This window comes from Eutrigla gurnardus, assembly GCF_963514095.1.
Source record: "Eutrigla gurnardus genome assembly, chromosome: 7".
In the NCBI taxonomy this organism is placed as follows: Eukaryota; Metazoa; Chordata; class Actinopteri; order Perciformes; family Triglidae; genus Eutrigla; species Eutrigla gurnardus.
This window is the reverse complement of record NC_139921.1, coordinates 20613532-20627844: the sequence shown is the minus strand read 5'-3', so window position 1 is coordinate 20627844 and position 14313 is coordinate 20613532. Positions and strand designations below refer to the sequence as shown.

The window sequence follows — 14313 nt, the reverse complement described above, 5'->3', positions numbered from 1 at the left end:
GGAGGAACGGGAGGCAGAGTGAGTACGGTGAAGAGGGAGAAAGACGAATCAAGCAGAAGAAAAAAGGTGTCCGCGTATTCACCCAGCCATCATGGTGTAGAGCAAGACTCCCAGACTCCAGATGTCACATCCTTCATCATAGCCCTGACGCTTCAACACCTACAAAGACATTTTAAAACTTCACTGTCCGGCACTGTCCAGATTCAATGCACGACACGAAGAAAAGTCACCCATGCTCACCTCGGGAGCTACGAAGTTGGCGGTGTAGCACGGGGTCATCAGCAGGCCGTTGTTGGCGCGCAGCTGCTTGGCGAAGCCAAAGTCACAGATCCTGATGGACTCTGGATTCCCCGACTCGTCGACATAGAGGATGTTGCTGGGCTTCAGGTCTCTGTGCACCACCTGGAGGATGAAAGGGTTATGAAGACGGATAACCGGGGCACAGCAAAGTAAAGCAACCAAAAAAAAAAAACCTGATTTCCCTCACCCCCTGTGAGTGCAGGTACTCCACAGTCTTGGTGATGGTGTGAAGCACAGCGCTGGCCTCTCTCTCCGAAAAGAACTTCTGTTTGAGGATCCGATCGAGCAGCTCTCCTCCGCGCATCAGCTCCGTCACCATGAACACCTGCTTACCGCTGTCGTATACCTGAGGTGGAAATACACGCGTTATCACACTTTACCCCGTCAAATAATGACGTCACATCAGCGCGTGCTTTTATACGCACATCCTTCAGTGTTATGATGTTCGGGTGCTGTCCATATCGAAGCAGAATCTCAATCTCCTCGGAGGGGTCTGTGCTGGTCTTGTCAATCATCTGTTGTCACAACATAGGAATAATCAATCAGCAATTACAGTCGTGATTGTTGTCGTAGCCTTCTATGGCTGCGTGTGTTCATACCTTGACAGCGTATTCTGCGTTGGTGGCTTTGTGGATACATCGTTTACAGACAGAGAAGGAGCCCATGCCGATGTCCTCCTTCAATACGTAGCCGTCGCTGAACAGCAGGTTCTTCCCGTGTAATTGCTGCAGAGGAAAAGAGTGTGACGTTTATGGTATTTATTTATGTCGTAAAACGGTCTCATTCGAGCACACAGAGTTAATAGAGTGGTGCAGGGATGACGTTTTCTTGTAGGGAAAACCCTGGAAGACAAAAAAAAAAAGATGGGATTTTCCCAAATTGCAGAAAATAATCTCTGTGGAAAACACACATTATGACACTTACTAATTTTGTTTAGCAAGATAATACTCCCAAATGAAGCATTCCCTTCCCTTCTTCTCCCTTTGTGCATCACAGGCACCATCTGTCTTTAGAAAGCTGTCGTTTGTGTATTCAGCGGTGAATCCAACACAGTAAAACTACGGAAATCACTAGTATTTTTTTAAAAACTCCTTGCAGTTTAAATGAAGAAAATCACAGTGAAGCAACTCCGTATTCTGACCTGGACCACCGGATGTGGCGGGGGCTTGACTGACTCCACTGAACCTTCCTCATCCAACAGAGTCGATGCAATAAAGCTGAAGCCTCTGAAGAGCTGGTGAGCTCCGGCACTGGGAGGCACGCCGGGGGAGTCTGGAAGATAATGAACAAAAGGGAGATATATGTCTTGATGTTATAGAGATATCCGTGTTTGAATATGCCATTGCAATAAACCATGCTTTCAAGCGTATGTATATTTTATGAGCACAGCTATAATAAAGTGATATTGCATCTCAATGGAGCTGTAATCACAGCGGTGTCTCCTTTAAACAAAAAAACATCCGGTATTGATTTCTTTAAGGAGGAAACATATAATACTTGTAAGAAAGTAGACATGGAGGCAACTATTAGTGAACGTTCAGCTTTGATCTCTGACCTTTCGGGGTGCGGGAGGTGAACTCGGAGTCAAAGTAGAAAGTGTCGTCCGGACGCGCCACCGCCGGTTTGAAGGGAGGTTTTAATTCTCTTCTGAAGAGTTTCTAAAAAAAAAAGAAGGATTATTAATATTGATTATTAGTTGAAGGTTTTCCTCCCACAAAAGACAGACTGAGTCCGTTTTATTCTGTGCACGTATTCAAACTCACATTCCAGTCTATGGTGGAGAAGAACCCATGCCGTTTGATCTCTTCTGCACCATCGGCACCAGATCCTTTTAATGAAACGCATCCAGATCAACCAACGGCAGCTATGAGGAAGCCAGAGTGCATGTGTTGCCATTTGTGAAAGTGGTGTTCATGAGGTGATAGTTACCCAGTCTGTTGGTAGGGTTCCTCTTGAACAAAGCCCTGAGCAGAGACTGGGCCTCTGCACTCAGGAACTGAGGCATTCCCAGACGCGCCCTGCGGGGAAAAACAGGCCGAATGATTTTCACCACATATCAAGAGAGGCATTTCCAACAGCAACTCCTTGAGAACACTCACTTTAGGATCAGGCTCATGGTTTCTTTGCGGTCCTTCCCTTGAAATGGCAGCGATCCGGTCAACATCTCAAACTAGGGAGAAAAAAAACATACTACTGTGACTAATATGTACGTGCAGACATATGTGCAATACACTATTTATGTTAAAAGGTAGAAACTGCTTATGAACATTATTATTAGAGGGCTTGAAAATAATCCAAAACCTAAAATTGCCCTGCTTACCATAAGTACTCCAAATGACCACCAGTCTGCGCTGTGGTCGTGTCCCTGCCTGTTCACAACCTCGGGTGCCATGTACTCCACAGTACCACAGAAGGAGTACGCTTTCTTCTCGTGATCGATGGCTTCCTTACACAAGCCAAAATCTGGAGACACACACCACGAAACACAGTCAGTCGTTATTCTCAAGTATTTACCGAATATGACTCATGCGCATCTTTTATCATTCAATTGACAGTTTTCCCAACCAGTGTCAATATACTGCACTAGTACAATTACAATGCTCTCATTTGTCCCCCAGAGACTTGTTACAATTGCCTCTCTCTAATCTCCTGCGGTCACCTTTGGTTCGACGGTTGGCAGGACCCGGGGGTAAATACATGGCGGTGATTATGGAGGACGATAGGTAAGATTAAGTGTAACAATTAAACTTAGGGAACGTGTAGAAGGCCATACGCAGATATCTGGAGTCAGCAAGATAAGGGGGCTGTCACCACTTGGGTGAGTAATGAAGGTCAACAAGGTAGAGGAGAGGGAAGTGTGTGTGTGTGTGTGTGTGTGTGTGTATGTGTGTGTGAGAGAGGAGACTGGCTTTGAAGAGCAGGAGACTCACCTGTGAGTTTGATATGGCCCTCCTCATCCAGCAGAATGCTAAAAAAGAAAACATAGTCAAACGTTGAATAAATCACACGCCGCTCATTCTGTTAGAAATAGATTTACAACCATGACAACATAAAAAAATGTCTTCATAGACCTTTTTTGATGAACATCACAGTATCACACATTCACGTCACACGCATAGGGGAACTGTAGAGGTTGAGGGATGCATACAAACAACTGGAGGTAGTCGTAAATAGGAGCTATGCTCTAATTATAATAGAAAACGCTGTAAACAATGCAGGGCTGAAAACCTAAGCTTTTGCAAATGTTTAATGGAGGCAGGTTTGCATTTATGTTTGTTTGGCCTAAGGGATACACAAAACATTTTCATGGGGGAATAATAATTATACACGGTAAAAGCAAATTAAAAACTCCTCTGAGTGCCTTTAATGTGCAGTAGAATGACTCCTCATACCAAAGAGGAGTTCTGTTTAAATTCAAAGCACTGTTTGTCCAGGTTCTTATTAGATTACTCCAAATAAGAGAGCACGGATAACAGCTTTTTCCACCAAGACTACAAGAATGTGTGTATTTACATTTTAGTGTTATTCCACAGTTGAGGATTCATGAGCTGAGATTTGGCTTCATAATTCTAAAACTCTGCCAAGTTTGAGGAATTTTCCTACTAACGGCCAGTACTGTCTAAGAATATTTTAGAGAAAGGTCAGTGAATTTGTTGTCCCAGCACAGGACTCTGGTATATATCCAGGTGGTTTTGGATCCAAGAAGCACGATTCATCAAATATGCACCTGAGGACAGGATTTTGGGTGTTCAGGAGGTCCATTTGTGCTTACTTTTCAGGTTTGAGGTCCCTGTAAATGATGCCCAGGCTATGGAGGTGGTCCAGCCCTAATGCCAGCTCTGCTAGATAGAACTTCACGTCCTCCTCTGTGAACATCACCTGGGAGGCGAGGATAACATCATAAGAAATATTCATCACCAAGTGTTGGACAGTGGGCCAGCAAAAACCCCCCAAACCAGACGGATCTGCTCTCACCTCTTTGGAGAGTCTAGTGAAGAGATCTCCTCCTCTGAGAAAGTCCAGGATCAAGTACAACTTCCCTTCAGTCTGGAATGCTACAAAGACACACACGGTGCATGAAATCGGATTCAACGGCAAATCAAGAAACGCGGTTTCTACAAATCATAGAAACAGGGCAGGAAGGGAGTGGAAATCCCCCCAAAACTTCACAGCAGAGTGAAATGAAAAAAACTCTTCAGGCCGACTCACCATAGTGCAGTTTGACAACAAATGGGTGGTTGACATCTGCCAGGATGTCTCTCTCCATCTTGGTTCTCACACGGTCTCTCACTGAAAGATGAATATAAATATATATATTGATAAGTAGGCCCAATGTGATGCACTGATGAGAATAGAAACCACCCCTATGCCACAGTAAAAACAAACAACACGTTGTGGTTGCCTTATGACTGAATGCTTACATGCTTGTAATGTATTCAGTTCTCTATTTGACAGGAAAAGATCCACCCTTTTACATGAAACTGAGGGTATACCACCACTTCAAAACAAACACGACAAAAGCCAAACAGAAAGCTTTCGATCTCACGGGAACTTTGAGCTTTGAGGGTGCAGCTCCATAAAGGCAATATATTACTTCAATAAAATGTGAGAAGATTGTTTAGTATTGCATTTACACAGATATAGTAAAAAAAAAGGAACAAGTCCTCATATTTGTGTGTTTTTTTGGGGGCATTTTTTGCCTTTTTATGACAGCGATAGATACAACAAAAATCCAACTCAGGAGGTTGCCACCAAGGTGCTTCACTTGGCAAACTTTTCTGACTACAGACGAACTACAGACGACACAGATACGAACAAGTCACTATCATTTATATGATGTCGAGGGAATGTCCCCTCTTCGAGAAGATGTTCCAGATCAGCTGCAAAGCAACTATCTGCAAATTCGGCTACTATCAGATGACTTCCTGTCAACAAAAGCAGCCTTTCAAAGTGCCCCACTGTGACGCCACCATTCAAGCATATGACAGGCTACTGCACCTTTGAGTGTGGCCTTCTTGAGGACCTTCATGGCGTAGAGCTGGTTGGCATCCGGGTTGGTCACCTTTCGCACCAGGAATACCTGCAATAAGCACGATATATCAGATAAGAGGACTGAGAGCGACCAATGTCGGACAAAAGGGGAGCAGCAGAGGCAGCGGTTACCTTGCCAAAGGATCCCTGCCCCAACACTTTGAGCAGTTCAAACTGAGAGGCATCAGCCTTCTCTGAGCCCTCCTTGACCACGTGGGTAATGTTGATCTCCTTGATGTCTCCATCTTCCTGATGAGTGCAAGAAAGAGGAGGGAAAAAAAGCGCAATAAGACGGTGAGTAATCACAGAACAAACAGTGAAAACAACAAGAACACTGTGTTTGTAAGGGTTGCGGTGCAAAAAGAGAGAAGTTCAGGCATAGGAGTGTCTCCTTCTGTCAATTACATATCAAAATAAAACACTTTAGAAAGAGGAAGCTCAGTAAAAAAGCGAGAATGTGTGTAAGAGTGAGCGATAACACCCGGCCATTATGTTTCATGTTTGTGTTTTTTTTTAGTAGTTTCTGGAAATGTTGACTGTAAACCTTCAATTTGGACAACAGTTGTTGGGTTCCTTACAGGGTGGAGCTCCACCTCATGAACACACAGCTGCTGACCTGATGTTAACCTCACTCACAACCCGTGAAAAACATTCAGAAAAGCATCAACAGTTTCACTCATAATAACACCCAACCCTGCGACCAGGCACATAACCATAGTATAATCTCAAATTCTAAGACCGGAAAGAAGGACATCTTGCGTGTTTGTATCACATCTTTGCAGACACCAGATACAATGTGCACCTTTATCTAATTTTAATCTGTAGTTGTGGACTCAAGCATTAATGAATAAAAAATAATAAAAATAGCAGATATTTACTGGTAAAGTGTGCCGCTTGTTGCTTGCTTTTTTCTTTTGAACTGTCAAACCAAATAAAATGCATCACTTTGAGGCTTTAACTGGAAATTGTCATTTTCATCATTTGCTTTTGAGTCAAAATTGCTGTCAATGAATTTACTAATTGAGTATTTAATACATTTAATTAAAAACAAACATCCAATTAAGCAATGCTGGAAATAATGATGAATTTCCATCTTAAATAAAAAAAGAAAATGTAGCTTCTACAATACGCCATAAACAACCTACACCGCAGGCCACTTCAGCCTGGGGCTTTATTTGACAACAGGAAACCAGGTTTGGTTCTCAGCTGCACCTCGTTTCTAAATAACCACAGATAGCAGCGGGAAGCGAGCCTCGTCTGCACATCGCAGCGATAATAAAATGCCACTTCTGCTGCCTCATTAAAAAACGACCGGGCTCGACAACAACACAGCGCCACTAACGGCCCCCCCGGGACTACTCTGTTGATCATCGGCACGCCAACATGAGGAGGTATCACTTTACCGTCCAGTGGTTCCTTGGCGCAGGTAAAGTGCCGGCGCTGTTGCTCGTTGCAGCTGTTGATCTACAGCTGCCACCGTTTGAGGAGCTGCCGGCCAAGACTTTGTTCTTTTTGAACAGGTAGAGGGCCAGCAGGCGACTCACGTTGAACTTTCTCTTGTCCTTGTCCATCTCAGCATTTCCAAAACGTCTGCTTCGTCATCCTACCCGTGTCCATAACAAGGCGAACGCCATACTACCTCACACAAGTCATCTTGAACCTTACCTCATCTCACCCCGAACTCACTCTAGACTCACTAGTGCACTCATGTCAGGATGAGTTCTGCGGACATCGAGTAAATATGGAACAATCACTCAGCCTCTTCCTTTTCTATATGTTTTTTTTAATATATATATATTAAATCTGTATCTTAATGTTCTCTTCCATGATCTCTCCTGTCCTCCCTCCCTCTCTCCATTGCTCTGTGTTGGTCTGATCAGCCCCGTGTGTCCTCTGACTGCAGCTGAAGTGAACTGGAACCGAAGCAGGGCAGGAAGGAAGAGCCTGCTGGTATTCTCACAGTCCCGCACCCACAAGTTCCCACACACATCTGCAGCTGAGCGAGACACGGTGTGTTCACCTCAGAGAGAGAGGATTGAAACTGAAACAATGCAGAAAATAAATAAAAAACAAAGAGAGATGGAAAAAGCATATTTTATATCTGAAAAGCATAGCACTAGATGCTTGTCTGTATCAGTATTTTGTCTCCAATGTGCTTTGAATCCAAAACCCTATACTCACAATTCAACAGAAGCGAGAGGACAGACAGAGGTAAGCAGAGAGAGGATGAGGTGTCCCCTCTCAATGTTAGGATGATTCAGAGGACTCATTGCCTGCGGATGACAGATCTTCCTGTCTGTGGAAAGGCATGTCCTTCTCTTCCCTCTCATAATAGCATTCCCCTGCTCATCCTGCCTCTTAAAACAGCTCTGACCGGTCCTAAGTACCCTCTCCCTCCTTTTTTCCCCTCCATCCATCCCTCACTTTACTGCTCTCAGTGCGGCAAATCCCTAAAAAGACACACAGCCATGTAAATACAGCGCATGAGTCAACGTCTCTCTCTTGACCAAACGGCAGCATAATTGAGCCGTCAGCAGACCTGCGTTTCACAGGAACGTCCGATTACGCTGCATTGCGGTGCATACTCGGAAGAGGCTGAACAATTTTTTTTTTTTTTTGCAGTTGGTGAATTGAAGCTCCAGAGGGCACAAAAATGCAAAGAGGGTGTGTAAGCCTGGTGTGTATAAGATGTTACTGTACCTGGACTCTAATATTGGCAAAGTCCTTCTCTATCCAGGTGATAGGAGACTCGTTCTGGGAGGGGAGGGGGGTCGTGTCAGGTGTTAATATGGGTTAAAGAGAACATACGAATTAAGCAAACTTCAAATTGAATACAAATAAAACAGATGTACTGGACACACACACTCTCTCTTTCTCACACACACACATACAGAGAGTGAGAGAGTTCGAAGAGGGCAGAATGGTGATGGTTGCCACACTAGTGACAGGAAACCTCTCTTCCCTCCTACTTCTCACTTCCTCTTTTCTTGAACCGATCTCACTTCCTTCCTTGTCAGTAAATCAAACATGTCTCCTCTAGAATTTCCCGAAACATAGTCGACTGATCGCACGTGAAGCTGCTGGCCATGTTAATGTGAAAGGAGTTCATCATTTAAGAATGTAATGGCCTCCGGCACATCAAGGTGATTTGGAGAAGCTTTGAGTCTCAACGAACCAACAAAACGAACCCTTTACGAGGCGTTTTGGAGTTAAGAGGAGGTGGGAGATAAACAGGTCCTCCTGCGTTTCCTTGCACTTCACAGCTGACAAGCCGGTGGCTCAGCATCACGTCCACCACCCGCACAGGAAACCCACTCCTCCAAAAATACCACACACACCCACAGAGACACACACCCACACACACACGCTGCTGCTGCTGCTTGAAGCTTCGCTCGCCACATCAACTGGAAGGGTTAATGAGAAACAAACGCGCGAACAAAAGCGGCAAACTTGCCTCTCGCGTGTGCCGGCTTTTGGTGCGGAATATGAGCCTCCACATGTCCAGATGCTTCCATGTCACTGGTGTCAGTGAACGTCCGTGACACTCGCGGTCTTACAAATACTGCACACAGCCTCCGCGTCAGAGTTAGCTAACACTTTCTGTATGCAATACCAAGATGACTGCGATACGATCGCACACACACGCACACACAAATAGGAAGTGAAGTTGCCAGAAATGGATTTAAGCAGCAGACTGACTGGTTGGGGGATAGGAAATTGTTGCAGAGCAGGAGGAAGCGTCTCTTAAGGAGGTTTTTCTTTTTCTGAGTGGGAGCAGAGGAGGAGCGCTTTGGTGCCAGAGGAACTGTTTGCAGGAGCACGAGTCTACTCAACCGCTTTACACACTGTGATGTGAAGTTGAACAAAACAAGAGATTCACTTTGCATAAATGGGCACTCTGTATGATTACACAAGCATCCGTTGGCAACCACAGGAGATCCCAAAGAAGGGGGGGAAATATAGTGCATGCCGATGTCAGCAATAAGAGATTTCTGAGATAAGAGAAGAGATTTTGAATTGTCCTTCTCTCTGACGGCTAGTAAGCAGATGTCCCTCCCGTCTGGTGTAATGGTCTTCGATAAACACAAGGGGCCAGTGCAGGTCTACAGCCAGGCCGGTGCTCCAGAGAAGAGTGCCATGAGCTGAGCTTTAGCCAAGTTAGGGCATGTTCACATTGTTCGCTCTTGTCTTCCTCTAGATCTCACTGTTGGATCTGATATTAATTACCGCAGGGGAGACAAAAAAAAGTAGGTCCGAGGGAGGAGTGTGTGGGAGCTGAGAGAGGCCGGCCTGCTGTTAAAAACCTGTTCAGTCACAGCAGCAAAGGTCAGGCAGGTTTCAGCGCCTCAACAACCACAGCATGTCAAAGTGTAGGAGGTGTGAGCAGAAGACTGGAGTCCCCCCTATGACTATGAGGGGAAGGAATACTCATAAGATGTGGTAAACAGGCACATATAGAGAGAGAGAGAGAGAGAGAGAGAGGGCTCTGTCAAAATGGCATGAATGAAGAAGTTCATTCAGGCAGTAAGCGAGCTGAAAAACAAAAAGACAATTACAGGATTTGTCTCACTGTAGCCTATCGTCGCCCCTGGAAAACAGAGCAGCAACACCTGCGTGTTTTCAAATGCATGACAGCTCCGACTGCTGGAACGGAGAGGAGGTGAGTCAGTCCAGAGCGGGAGACGGCAGAAATGAATAGTGTACATGGAGGGAGACGGAGTAGGATAAACATCCATCCATCCAACCAACCAACCAACCAACCAACCAACCATCTCATTACTATGAAAACAACACAACATGAAGGTGCTGCTGCTAGTAATTTGCAAGTAATGTAGACAGGATGTCAAAAATAATACCACTCGGAGAAAACAGATCATCCTTTTGTGTGCCAGTAACACAACTATTGACTTCATTAATGATTAATAATTCATCTATCGGCATCATCCTCACACTAATTCTTGATTCCTGCAACTAATGACCGTTTTCATTATAAATTCAGCCGTACACAACCAGACAAGCCAAATGTTGCTCCTGTCGACAGCAAATAAAAGGGTCTATAAAGCAATGTTATGAAAGTATGGATGCATGAACCATTAAGAAAGCCATTAGTAAGCGCCCAATCCTTTATATGAAAGAGTTAGCCGTTTTTCTTTTTGATTCATTATCCTTTTGACACCCTACAGAGAGTCAAACAGACCATAATAGAATCATTTTAGTACGATTTTTGAGGTTGTTAGAGAAACTAAAACGGTAGAAACAGCTAGCTTGAGTCTAGCTTTACAGTTTGACTACACATATAAAACATATAAATGCATGACGGTCCACCTCCAGATGTTTTCACCCAAATCTGCAGGGTGAGAGGCAGAAATGTCTCCCTCTGCTTGTATCAGTCTGAAACTCTGTCCTCTCCCTTTCATCAGCTCTGAAGGCAGGGCCGTTTAGTCTGACTCATTCATTCATTATCTGTTTTTTTCTTCTGATGAACAGGCTGTTCCTACGACACACCTTTCCACTTCGTCAAACAAACACACTCTCCGCCTGTCCAACTTCATTCTGTCCTTTTCCCTGTTCCCAGTCATTGTCTGCCTTATTCTGTTTACACTCGAGCAACATCTGCCATCCGCAACAACTGACAGGCCCGTACAAAGAAAAGGAAGAGGTGGATGGTGGGAAGGAAGGAGAGGGAAGAATCAGTGCTGCGGCTGGGCATGCAGGCCCAGTGCAATCCGTAGACATCCCATCACGGTGCTTTAATACTTAGGTTAGCCCGGGGCAGGCCGGATGAGAACAGATTTAAAGAATGTCATAAAATAGGAGACAAATGGGGAGAAGTTCAGGTTCAGGCTGGCTAAGACAAAGAAGTAGTAGCCCGGCAAAGATCTTAATCCATCACTTCTTAATGTGATTGTCTTTCTTTGCCAGTGCTCGGATCCTGCAGAAAGATGAGACAAGAGCTCTACAGCACATTAAATACCTTAGAAAGAAATTTGAAACCAAACAGATTGTGCATGCATCATAAGTATGAGCAATACTGAGACAATAACTATATTTCGTGTAATCAGTGCTCCCTTAAGTGCATTACATCATAACAGAAAAGCAGAGACATGTAGATAAAGAAGAACATTATGAAAAGGTCATTAGCTTTGGTGAGTGCTTTACGACTAGTCACAGGATGTATGTCACTATTGAGAGTCAACATGCTTAGATCCTTGACCCCTTGGGAGGAGGGCACCACTGGGGCTAATACCCATCCTTTAGCAGACCATCTGTCCATCCGGTCATCCAATTACACCATCATGTCTACCACACACACTAAATACACACACAAAGTTGTACAAATAACAAGCTTGGTATCTAAAATCACTTAGATTGCAAAACACAAAACTACTACGAACAACCAGGAAATGTTGTCTCGACCGGCCGGTTAAAGGTGGATGTTGCAGGATAAGCTCGGATGCTGCAGGAAATCCTGTGTTGGTATCTGTACTATTAATATCGCCAGCACGGATGGCAGGGAGAGATGATAGGCAGTTCAGCGCTGGGCCAGTTGACATGAGGCCTTAATGGCCTTGTGTAATATCCACGGAGGCAGCAATGGTCAATACATGAATAAAAGAGGGACAGGCATGGCATAAGGGAGTAAGAGAAAACAAAAGAGAGGAATTGATGACAGCCCTGGGGGATATGGAGAAAATCAAATATCACAATATTTTGACCTTTTTACCTCAATATCAATCAAAATATCAATATCGTTGACTATAAATATCTATATATCGTTGACTATAAATATTGTTGACGATAAATATCTATATATCGGTGACTATAAATATCATTGACTATAAATATATATATATCGTTGACTATAAATATCTATATATCGTTGACTATAAATATCTATATATCGTTGACTATAAATATCGTTGACCATAAATATTGTTGACTATAAATATCTATATATCGTTGACTTTAAATATCGTTGACGATAAATATCGTTGTGGATATAATGACCAAGTATAATATAGTATAATACTACAGTCTGGTAAGTTCAGAAAATGACATCACTCTACTGCAATGCAGTCTTTTAAAAGCAGGACGAGACATCACTTATGCCAAATTACTGTAATCCAAGACGGTATTCTATTCTTATATCACAATAGATAGAATATCACCGAATAGATCAGGAACTAGGCGGGCTGACTGCAGCGGAAATGTGTAGCGCTCTACATCGCCATGCATAAGATACAGAGCAACTCCTGCATATACGGAGTACCACCCATAAGCACACAAACGATGACGTCCCATGAGGAGCCATCTTTTCGTCACCCAACTCTAATCTCTGTCATCACGTAACAGTTCCCACTATCATAGTTCAAACTTTTCACACCAGCCAGAGCGGCTTCAAATAGCAACTTCATATCCCAGTCAATACTTCCTGCTTCCTCCCTCTCATGGTTCTCCTCTTTCTTTAAATATCAACCCGACCGCTTGCCAAAAAAAAAGAAAAAAAAGAAAATGCACACTCAAAAACCACACATGGGCATAAATCAAAGAGCTGGCATAGGCGTCCTTTCCAAACCCGTCTCAAACACTATTCATAACCTTTTCCCTCGTGGCATTGCCGCCCAGGCAACCACACCTTCATTCTTCTCCGCTGAGGCCAGATAAGTGGCAACTAACCCGGTCTCTTTGTAACACTTTGAGCCATTGAAGGGAGGTAGGAGGGATCATATAATCTTTACTGATAGTGCTGAAGTGCAACTGTGTAGCTACAAGCCACATTTAAAATCTGATACGGATGAAATGAGATTGTGATAATATGTGTGTATTTATTTGAATTTCTTTAATGCCGTATTAACAGCTTTTTGTTTTTAGCTGAACAAATTGTGAACACAATAATCAATATGAAGCTCATTTAAAACGACTGCCACCTAATGAATGTTTGTCCAATACTGACTCTGATAGCTCCGGGTTTGGTCACCCCCACCTCCCGAGGGAAATATTTAAATGCTCCAATATGGTCACCTGCTAGTCGTTAACTATGCGTGTCTCATGTTTCATGCTAGGCATGTAATTTAAACAGGGTTTATCAAGGCTCGTTACACGAAACAGCTCCGTGCTGTGGTTTGAACAAAATAGATGAGGTCGCTGCAGCTGAACCAAAATACTTCAGTTGCAGGCCGTCAAACACACACAACAATGAGCTGAAAGGAGATACAATGCCTCGTAGAACAGAGCAGCACTTCAGAGTTCCTGCCATGTCAGCCTATGTGGAATCCATCTAAATAAAGCCAGAAAGGCCAGAAAGAGTGAATGCAGAAGTTGACATCCTGGTGTGAGTCTCACACTGAGATGCCGGAAAATTAATGACTTCATCTACGGGGGGGAATCAACAGATCTGTATATACATTGACTGCAACAAATGCTGTCAATGGACTTTTTGTATTTCCTGTACTGCCTTTGACACTGCTGCCATGGCAACAAAGGTCAAAGGTTACATGCTCCCGGTAAAACTGCTGAGAAAGAGAAACAGATGCGACAGAGAGAGAGAGAGAGAGAGAGAGAAAGGGAAAAGAAGATGGAAAACACAAATGCAAGAGCCTGGAAAGACAAACCCTCATAAAAACAATGCAGCAGGGATTTTATTAAATCAAAAGAGGAGAAGAAGGGACAGAGGAGAGATAATAAACACCATCAGCATCCATATTAATGAGAACTATAAAGGAAGAGAGGAACTGGTCGGAACATTTTCCTTAATCGACCCTGAAAGGAAGAAGCGTGAAACTATGGCAACTGTGTCCGTCTCCATCTCTTAGCATCCTCTTAGTGAGACAAGAGGTGTTACCACACACACACACACACACACACACACACACACACACACACACACACACACACACACACACACACACACACACACACACACACACACACACACACACACACACACACACACACACACACACACACACACACACACACACA

At 43.9% G+C, this 14313-nt stretch overlaps 1 protein-coding gene across 3 annotated transcripts in view; it reads right to left on the bottom strand.

The window, feature by feature from the left end:
* Nucleotides 1–14313, bottom strand: part of rps6ka1 (ribosomal protein S6 kinase a, polypeptide 1) — a gene marked incomplete at its 5' end in the record, with an annotated part of 44209 nt that overhangs the window by 2468 nt on the left and 27428 nt on the right. For 2 of the 3 annotated variants that reach the window (XM_084013645.1, XM_084013644.1), the window contains 17 exons: nucleotides 83–159; nucleotides 241–402; nucleotides 488–646; nucleotides 726–815; nucleotides 900–1025; nucleotides 1442–1572; nucleotides 1856–1958; nucleotides 2064–2128; nucleotides 2230–2318; nucleotides 2400–2470; nucleotides 2621–2763; nucleotides 3231–3268; nucleotides 4073–4179; nucleotides 4276–4355; nucleotides 4510–4590; nucleotides 5299–5380; nucleotides 5464–5580. In XM_084013645.1, the coding sequence (XP_083869771.1) occupies nucleotides 83–159; nucleotides 241–402; nucleotides 488–646; nucleotides 726–815; nucleotides 900–1025; nucleotides 1442–1572; nucleotides 1856–1958; nucleotides 2064–2128; nucleotides 2230–2318; nucleotides 2400–2470; nucleotides 2621–2763; nucleotides 3231–3268; nucleotides 4073–4179; nucleotides 4276–4355; nucleotides 4510–4590; nucleotides 5299–5380; nucleotides 5464–5580 (1721 nt within the window). Of the gene's footprint in view, nucleotides 1–82; nucleotides 160–240; nucleotides 403–487; nucleotides 647–725; nucleotides 816–899; nucleotides 1026–1441; nucleotides 1573–1855; nucleotides 1959–2063; nucleotides 2129–2229; nucleotides 2319–2399; nucleotides 2471–2620; nucleotides 2764–3230; nucleotides 3269–4072; nucleotides 4180–4275; nucleotides 4356–4509; nucleotides 4591–5298; nucleotides 5381–5463; nucleotides 5581–6734; nucleotides 7221–14313 lie in introns of those variants that run through there. The other variant, XM_084013643.1, reaches the window with a different exon arrangement.